The sequence below is a fragment of the Apus apus genome, chromosome 1 (assembly GCF_020740795.1).
Source record: "Apus apus isolate bApuApu2 chromosome 1, bApuApu2.pri.cur, whole genome shotgun sequence".
Lineage (NCBI taxonomy): Eukaryota > Metazoa > Chordata > Aves > Apodiformes > Apodidae > Apus > Apus apus.
In genome coordinates, this window is record NC_067282.1 from 14686638 (window position 1) to 14695540 (window position 8903).

Here is an 8903-nt window from a genome sequence, read left to right on the forward strand (position 1 = left end):
CTGGAGTGCTGTGTCCAGATCTAGAGCTCTCAGCACAAGAAGGACATGGGGCAGATATGAAAAGTGCAACCAGCATTAAAAAGGGTATTCTTTTGAATATTTTTATTTTAATGTTCAGGTTCCCTGCTGGCACAGCTCTCCATAACCTCTATAAATGTCACTTGAACTGCTTAACTTTACAATGGCTGAAAACATGGGCTGTGTACTGTCTGTAGCTTCATGCAAGGTTTCAATTGGAGTGATTCTCATGGTGATGCTGCTTCTTTCTGTTTTCCCCAGTGTCATAAAAGCTAAAGATTTCTGCAGGGAAAACTCTTCCTTTTTCTTGTTTTTCTGTCTGCTTTGTAATGACACATCCTTGCTTCTATAACTTCTTTTTACTCCAAAGATGACAGGGGCATCTGTTTCTAATGGGATGTTTCCATTCAAATGGGGATACATCTAAATACCTTTAAATACTCTAACTTCAGTGTTGCATTCGGGTGTTATACACCTCAGGGCATCATCACATGGTCCTGACTCAGTCGTTACACATCTGAATTCCCAGTACATTAACAGGAATTTCACAAAGAGCTGAAGGATTTGTTTAAAAATACAACACCCCTGGATTTACCAGGTCTATTTCTAGGAGAACAGTAGGAGATCCTTGAAAGAGACTAGAAGTGTTTGGATTACTGGGAATTAATAGTGCTCATGATCATGTAGGATGTATCTAGCATCTCACTTTAATACTAGACAAAATTTAAATTATGTAATGCCCCCTAAAATGCTCATCCTGTTAATTTAATTCAGTCCCAGACTGACATACAGCTGCATAGTTCCATATATACAGTATACATTTGGTGGTAGGTAGCCAGTTCTTGCTCACAGAACCTTGCTGTCCTCTAATAGATCTGTATGCCCATATTATTATTTCCATGTACTGCAAGCTGCTCTGCAGCCTATGACATGACACTCAATGGTTAATTAACACCAAAATATGGAGTTAGTGTGCAGGACACGGACAATTCTTTTGCTCCAGATGCTGTATTCAAACTGCAGTGGTCCATTGAAAAAGTAGAGATAACCTAAGGAGAAGGAAAAATAAAATGAATTAACTCTGAGAAAACTGTGTTCTCACATCAAAATTATCCTTCAAATACAAATTATCTAGTTTGTTTGAATTTTTAAATAACACTTTAAAAATACAATGATTCTATGATTCTATGCTGAGCTACATTTTCAAAGATTCTAATTCCATTTGCCAGACCTGGATTGGTGTTTTGAAATAACTGATATTTTGATTTAGTGTCAAGCTCTGCATTTTAATACTATACAGTACTTGCTTAGGAAAACGTAGAATTTGCCTGTTAATGTTTAAGACTCTGACTTTAAATCACTCCTTGAAGACTTGCATAGGAATGGGCTCCATTTGAAAGAAAGGACACATTATAATACTTCTGTATTAAGCATATCACTTTAGATTCCCTAAGCAAGGAGACAGGTCTTTTTGGCTCCTCAAGTATATATACATAGTTTATAAGAGCACCCGGGCCTGAAGGCAATTTGTATCAGAAATCTGATTCAGCCAAGAACAGAAGTGTTGATGTGAAAAAATCAAGTTTATAAATTATAGAATTTCCCACAGGACATTCATCACAAGTTTCAGTGGCAACTAATTGTAATAAGGTTTCACTATCAGATTATGTACCATTTCTTTCATAGACTGCATCCACTCTATCACCAATTCCTGCAAATTCTTCTTCTATCAGCCTGGGGTAGCCTGCTTCCATAACCTCCATCTCTTCATCATAACTGTATTCAACACAAAAGAAAATAAAAATTCAGAGGATGTAAACAGTCTGGGAGTTTGGTGTGTACCCCTTCTGTGCTTTGAAGTTACCCGTGCCAGAAGCAGCCAGGTACCTTGTGTCTAGTGCAATAACAAAACTCAGGGCAATAACCAGGGCATCCTTCCCCCAGAAGTACAAGCTCAATAAACACAAAACTAATAAAGCTACATTTCAGAACTGATCTGTAAAGTACATGTTATCTGGAAATGATTGTACTTGGATGTATTGGCACTACAGTCCTGCCCCGAGGCTGCTGGGCACAGAGACACTGGGAAGGGATGGTAATGTCTTAATTCTGTATCAGACCTGGCTGTAAGCCTCACTCATGGACAGCAAAAAAAAGTTATCCTAGGGTGAGCTATATTTTTTACCCTCACAACACTGAGACCATTTTGTGTCACACAAGCAACTCAAGGAAGCCTGATGGGAATTTTGTCTAGAATACATGAACTTACTACAAAATCTTCTAGATTAGAGCACTTAATTCTCATTTCCTTTCTTTCACTCTTTCAGCTTTTAAAGGTTGTGTCCACATGTTTATGAAGGATTGCATACATCTTGATGACATATTCTACACAACTATAGCACCAATGAAAACCACAGACTGAAAATGTAAGCCATGATCAAGCACCTGCTTTGAAACAACTTGCTGATCTTTTGGTATTTCTGTACAGGTTAGGACTAGGGACACTGAAAAGAAGAACCATTCTGTCTCTAGCTTACCTCCAATACTTATTTCCAGTAAAAAAGAGAGTCTTGCCGGTATCTTTAATATGGACTGCTGCCTCTATTCTTTTCATTTCTTTTGGGAATCCCATTTCATATATCTTTTTAGGAAAGTCTTCAACTATGTCATAACCATTCAAAGCCCAGACTTTCTTTCCTGAAAATAAGAAGAAAGTATGCATAAGTCTTTTGTAGAGGTTCAGCTTTGAGAGCAGAATAAAATAAGAAGGACAGGATCTTTTTTTTTCATATGACTAACAAATTTTTAGGTCACATACTCAGCAGGTATTAAACTGTTTATGCTAAATATGAACCTAGGTTTCTGGACTTAATTCTACATCTCCTAATTAACTGAAAATTGCATAGATTTGCATGGAGTGAAAACAAGAGAGGTTTTTTTAGCAAGGAAGGTAGATTTGGTTCTTCTATTGATCACCAAGCATGACTAAATATGTATGTTTTTGTGCCAACAACAAAACTGAAAACTCACCCTTAAACATGAACACAAGATCTTTGACAGGGTTTTCATAAGCTGCATCTATTTTATTTGGAAGTTCTGGCCAGAAGGATTTAAGTAACACCAGTTCTGCCTCAACCATCTGAGGATGCAGTCGCCAGAAAAACCTAGTTGAGAGAAGAAAATACGTTTCAGGTTATGCTACATAACAGCAGTATCTTTTATGTACTATACTAAAAACTAGTTAATGAAAAATTATTTTTTTTCACAACCTAGGATTTTCAATACATAAAGCCCCTAGTAGACCTTTCCCTTCTTCATAGCCACCCAGCTGCAGACCATTTTTGTCACCCACACAGTTGCAATCTCAAATAACAACAAATGAATATTTTTTTTCATTTAGAAGATAAGAAATATTTCTGCCCTATGTAAGGTTTATGAATTTAGTACAACTTCATTCAAACACATTAGTAGATTTGTGCACATTGAAGAAAGTCCTGTGGTATGAAAAATGTTTACAAATAGTGTCAATCTTCAGCCATATCACCTTCACTCCATATGACCTGGATGTCAAGTCTGTAATTGTATTCTAAATATTGCCTAAAAATTGATAAAATATATTGATAAAATAGTTGATGAGAAGCTCAACATGAGCTACCAGTGTGTGCTGGAGCCCAGAGAGCCAATTGTGTCCTGGGCTGCATCAAAAGAAGTGTGGCCAGCAGGGCCAGGGAGGTGATTCTGCCCCTCTACTCTGCTCTGGTGAGACCCCAGCTGGAGTGCTGTGTACAGTTCTGGTGCCCTCAGTACAAGAAAGACCTGTTGGAGGGGGTCCAGAGAAGGGCCACCCAGATGATCAAAGACCTGGAGCACCTCTTCTCTGAAGACAGGCTGAGAGACTTGGGGCTGTTCAGCCTACAGAACAGAAGACTCCAGGGAGACCTTATAGCAGCCTTCTAGTACTTGAAAGGGGCCTACAGGAAAGATGGGGAGGGGCTTTTCATCAGAGAAGACAGTGATAGGACAAGGGGTAATGGTTTTAAACTGAGAGAGGGGACATTTAGGCTAGATATTAGGAAGAAATTATTCATGATCAGAGTGGTGAGGAACTGGAATGGGTTGCCCAGGGAGGTTGTTGATGCCCCATCCCTGGAGGCTTTTAAGGACAGGTTGGACAAGGTTTTGTGCAACCTGATCAAGTGGTAGCGTTCCCTGCTCATGGCAGGGGAGTTGGAACTTGGTGATCTTTAAGGTTCCTTCCAACATTAATGATTCTATAATTCTATGATTCTAAGTTACTTAGAGTTATCTATATTTATTTGTGATTTTTAAAATTTATGCTTACTCAAACCTTTATTAAAAAATTGACATGGTGTTTTCACTTGCTCCAAATTTATCCAGTACCCACCATCCATGATATGTCAGTCTCTTTACCTGTCCTTGAAGATAAGCATTTCTCCACGAAGTTCTGTTATTGCATCAAGTGACAAATCTGGATCGCATTTTTCTGGTGTTTTGGGATGTTTTGGATTGGGATCTGTGTCTCCAGCACCTGGAATCATACAGTATGGTCTAAGTTTGACAATGTTCTTTGTGGATCGTTATATTGAATAGAACACGGAAGAGCTCCCAAACAGGGTCATGTACAAGCATAATGGACAAACCATTTGTACTGGAGAAAGTCTGTTCTTTCTCTCTTTCAGCTAAATACATCCACTGTGCTGTGAAAATGTTAAATAGACTTGCTCAATTCATGGCAAGTTTTGAAGGTCCCCTAAAAGTTTTATTCTTTCTATTAAGAAGCATGAATATTCCTGTTTCTCCCTTTAGACTCCGTTTTACCTTCTCTTTTTAGACTGGTCAAAAAGTAAAAGGACTCTGCTCTCCACCACCCACCACCAAAGGAGACAGCACAATGACCAACTGTACCCTGCAGTGGTGTACATATTTAGTTTCCTTTTCCTTTTCCTTTTCCTTTTCCTTTTCCTTTTCCTTTTCCTTTTCCTTTTCCTTTTCCTTTTCCTTTTCCTTTTCCTTTTCCTTTTCCTTTTCCTTCCTGTTCCTGTCCCTTTTTCTTTTCATTTTCTTTTTCATTTTCTTTTTCATTTTCCTTTTTCTTTTTTTAAATATTTCCCCCCCACTTCTGAACTGCTTATTCTAAACATTTTCTGTTCCTGACCTGAAGTCTGGTAGCCAAGAATTCAGTCTTAACTAGTTATGACTGTTGCCATTGAACATCCGCAGATCTTTAGTATCTGTGCACTGCATCTATAGCAGGTTACAATTACACAGGAAATAATACTATATTACAATTTATGATAATATCATGAAATTAAAATATCATTTAAATATCTATAAAATACAGATTTACCATAGAGCTCTTGGATCCCTTGCACATCATCATCAGGAAGCACAAAACCAGTTTTTCCCGTGTATGTGTAAATTGGAAACATCAGAGCTCCAGGGTCTCTAGAGTGTTCAAGTCCCAATGAATGACCAAATTCATGGGCAGCAACAAGAAATAAGTTATACCCTACAAAAAACCACAGTGAAAGTAAATGTTTAGCTCCTTTTGTCACCAAAGTGGATTTGAACTAATCAACTAACTTTAACACTGCGCTTTAACATATGGGAAAATGAAGGAGATAACTGGATTAATGGAAAAATTACCTATAACTGCTTGTCTTTTTCAGACTACCATGGGTTTTGTTCTAATAAGGGCCTAATCAAGAGTATCTCAAAGCTGGTGCTTAGCCTAAGTCTTGTTTGACAGTGTTGTTCTGTTGGCAGATTTAGATTTCTTGAAATTTCTTAGCAACCCTGAAAAGCTCTGGGGTGAAGTCTTAGTCCCATTCAAGCAATTTTTTTCAGGAATGCACCTCTGGTTGAGGTGCATTTTTTTCAGAATTGTAGCAATCAGTTTTAATGCCAGGAGGGTAAAATAGCACAGTGCTGAAAACAAAAGTAGTGTTCTGTTCTATTTGTTCTATATTGTTCCCTGTCTTGAATAGGCAAGGGGAATAATTTTCAAGAAAGATGTAGCTGATCTGCAGCTGAGTTAAACATGTTTTCTATAGGCTTCGTAAGGTAATTCTCATCCTTCTGTGATCAGAACTAGCTGCTCTTAAGCTCAGTGAAATGCTAAGATGACAAAATGAGGCATTTTTTTAATCACTACACTTAGGAGGTGTATAAATTGAAATTTATGGTAGGCATATTGTATAGTTCTATTTATGACTGGAGATCAAACCTAGCTTATTATGAGTAGACAGTGAACATAATGACTAATGAACAGTGAACAGACAAAACAAACTGTTTACAGTTATCAAACAGGACGAAATTGTCCATCTATTCCCATTTCAAACAATCTCAGGAACTTATGTTACCTCTAGAATCATCTGACCAAGCTTCATCATCATCAAAATGGGCATCTCCTCCGTAGTCTGGACCAGGGGGAAAAGCATGAGCCAGTAATCCAGAGGGTCCATCAAATGGATAAAAGTCACCATGTTCTACAAAACAACACTCAAAACAATGAAATAAATTATCCCATTTTATTGGCAGCAATATAATGTAAAAATAATTGTTTCTGTGTTACCTCTAGTGCCAAAGGAGATCATGATATCAGCTACACCACTTCGTATCCTGGTGAAGTTAAGTGGTGTCACATCAGACCAAACTTTGAATGCTTTCTTAAAAGCTCTGTCTACTTCAGCACGTTTCAGATCTGAAGTGTAATTCACAATTCTGTCAAACAGATTAATAGCTCCAGTTAAATTGTGTGAACTGAAGAAAATGTGTCATATACTTTTATCTGACTGTACACCTCAATAAAATGTTTTGCCTTTCTCCTCCCTGAAAGCAGAGATTGGCAGTTACATGCAGTATTAAAAAAAATAAAACAAACATTTCTATTTTTATTAAAATTATTCAGAGATATCTGAAATGATCCAACAGCTTTCTGTAACCACTTTCATATGCACCACAAGATACAGAAAATGACAGATATATTCTGATTGAGTGAAATCATACCATTAACTTCAAACTGGTTTTATGCCATTTAAAATATCTCAGGATCCTCATTTCTTGGTGGAGCAAAATATGACCAAAAGATATTTTTATAGTCTAGAATAATCCATAGTAAAGTAATATTTATCACCAGATACTGAACTGACAGAGTTCAGTGATATTACATTTGGAATCTGCTAATGAATCTCAGACTGCAGTTGGTCAAAAAAACCCCAAAAAAACTAAGGGAGAAGGAGCTATCATGTGAACTATCATGGTAGCTTCCAGCTTCCTGACTTTCTGAGGTCATGGAGTGGGGATTTGTCTCACCAAGCATACATATCTACATCTGGACTGTGAAGTAAAAGAGGGACAAGTCCTTGCTTTAACATCTACATTGCACAGACTGGTTTGCATCTACACTGCTTTGTCTAGGACAACACCTATGTGAAGCAGACACTAAAACAGGTCCAAAGTAGAGCTAAGGAGTCACCTAGAGATTAAGGGTTGTGAGGATTAGTGATGAGGCACATTATTTTAGCCCCTACCCCTCTTCTATTTGGCACTGTGGATGTGCCCAGAGTATTTACGTCGAGGCCAGATGAGGAGTCTGGCTTACACCACACCAGCTTTCTCCATGACACAGTGCAACAGAAAAAAACAATATTTACTTCCTTGGGCTGTAAGATGGGCCTGGAGGACTGTTCCAAAAGTGAGTCTGCAAGAATTTTAAACTGCAACATGAATTCAGTCAAACTCAAATGCATCCTTGTCCTGTCAGTCTCATACACTGAGAAACCTATTGCACAAGGCACCCGGAAAGAAGGCAATAACAGGAATAACACCCAAAATGCCATGCATTTACCTGTATGTCAAATTAGTTTTTGACCATTTGAGTTTTCTGGGGAAGAAGTTATATTCCCCCACATCTGGAACACCACATCTTGGTTTCTGCATCAGTTCATATGTTTCTTCATCTAATTTGCCTGTCACTTCCAAGCCAAAAAATGCTTGCATTTCTCGAAGTTTAGAGGCCATTGTATTGATGCTCTTCCTCCTTACACCGGCAGGATTCGTACGGAGATCATAGTGAGTCCTGAGATAGTGCTAGGAAGGGGAAAAGAAGCAATAAGCCTAGTTTCAAAACAGTGGTAACTACAAAAATTACTGTTTATAAAACATGCAAATTAATTATTTTATACTCTACCTCTGCAAACTGAAGGTCTTTCTCTGTGAATTCATGGCTGTCTTCAAGGGGAATAGGGATTGCCAGGCAAAATGACAAACCCAACAAAAAAGAGAAGACAGCTGAAAGCCTTGGTTGCATCATATTGGATTTGTGAAGTCTGAAGCCCTGATGTTTTAGAGAGCAGTTGCCCTTACTTTTATAGTCCCAGCCCAGTGAATCACCACTTAGGGACAAGTTAGAACTTCCTTGGCACTGAAAGTAAACATGCTTAGACGGCTACTTTTTTTCTCCTCCCCAACACTGTGGTTTAGGCATCTGTTGTCCCACTGAGAGCTCTGAAACTGTATCCTCATATAAACACAGTCTCTGAATATTGACATAGGTTGTGGGAAGGAATGGGCAGAAGCCAACCACACTTTCTGATTATTTTGCAATAACTTATGTTGGCAATAACTGGCAATAGCTTTGCAATAACTTCCTCTTCTCTGCTAGAAAAATTGCTTTTCTGCTATATGATAGACAATACAAATATTAAACAAGCTTCATGATTTTTCAAATAAATTCTGCAACTTCTCAGTAGTTACACTAGTTCAACAACAATTTTTAACAGCTGGAAAATATCATATGCACTTCAAATGTTAATAAATGTTGTCTTGGCTGATAAGAAAGAACATTGTGGAGTATACAATAA

At 37.9% G+C, this 8903-nt stretch overlaps 1 protein-coding gene across 1 annotated transcript; it reads right to left on the reverse strand.

The window, feature by feature from the left end:
• Nucleotides 1-669: 669 nt before the first annotated feature.
• Nucleotides 670-8353, reverse strand: LOC127385601 (collagenase 3-like). Its single transcript, XM_051621485.1, has 10 exons — nt 8231-8353; nt 7889-8130; nt 6614-6762; nt 6402-6527; nt 5387-5548; nt 4450-4567; nt 3049-3182; nt 2556-2715; nt 1691-1794; nt 670-1067 (listed from the first exon to the last, which is right to left on the reverse strand). Exons 1-10 carry the CDS (start codon nt 8351-8353, stop codon nt 967-969), a joined length of 1419 nt encoding a protein of 472 aa, XP_051477445.1. The 3' UTR covers nt 670-966.
• Between the last annotated feature and the right edge of the window lie 550 nt (nt 8354-8903).

Bases quoted from the DNA above. Each gene is read 5' to 3' on its own strand.
- LOC127385601 (XM_051621485.1), bottom strand. From the start codon at position 8,353: ATGATGCAACCAAGGCTTTCAGCTGTCTTCTCTTTTTTGTTGGGTTTG. The intron at 8,131-8,230 runs GTAGAGTATAAA...TCCCCTTCCTAG, and splicing joins AAGACCTTCAGTTTGCAGAG to CACTATCTCAGGACTCACTA. The intron at 1,795-2,555 runs GTAAGCTAGAGA...TGTTGAATACAG, and splicing joins ACTGGAAATAAGTATTGGAG to TTATGATGAAGAGATGGAGG.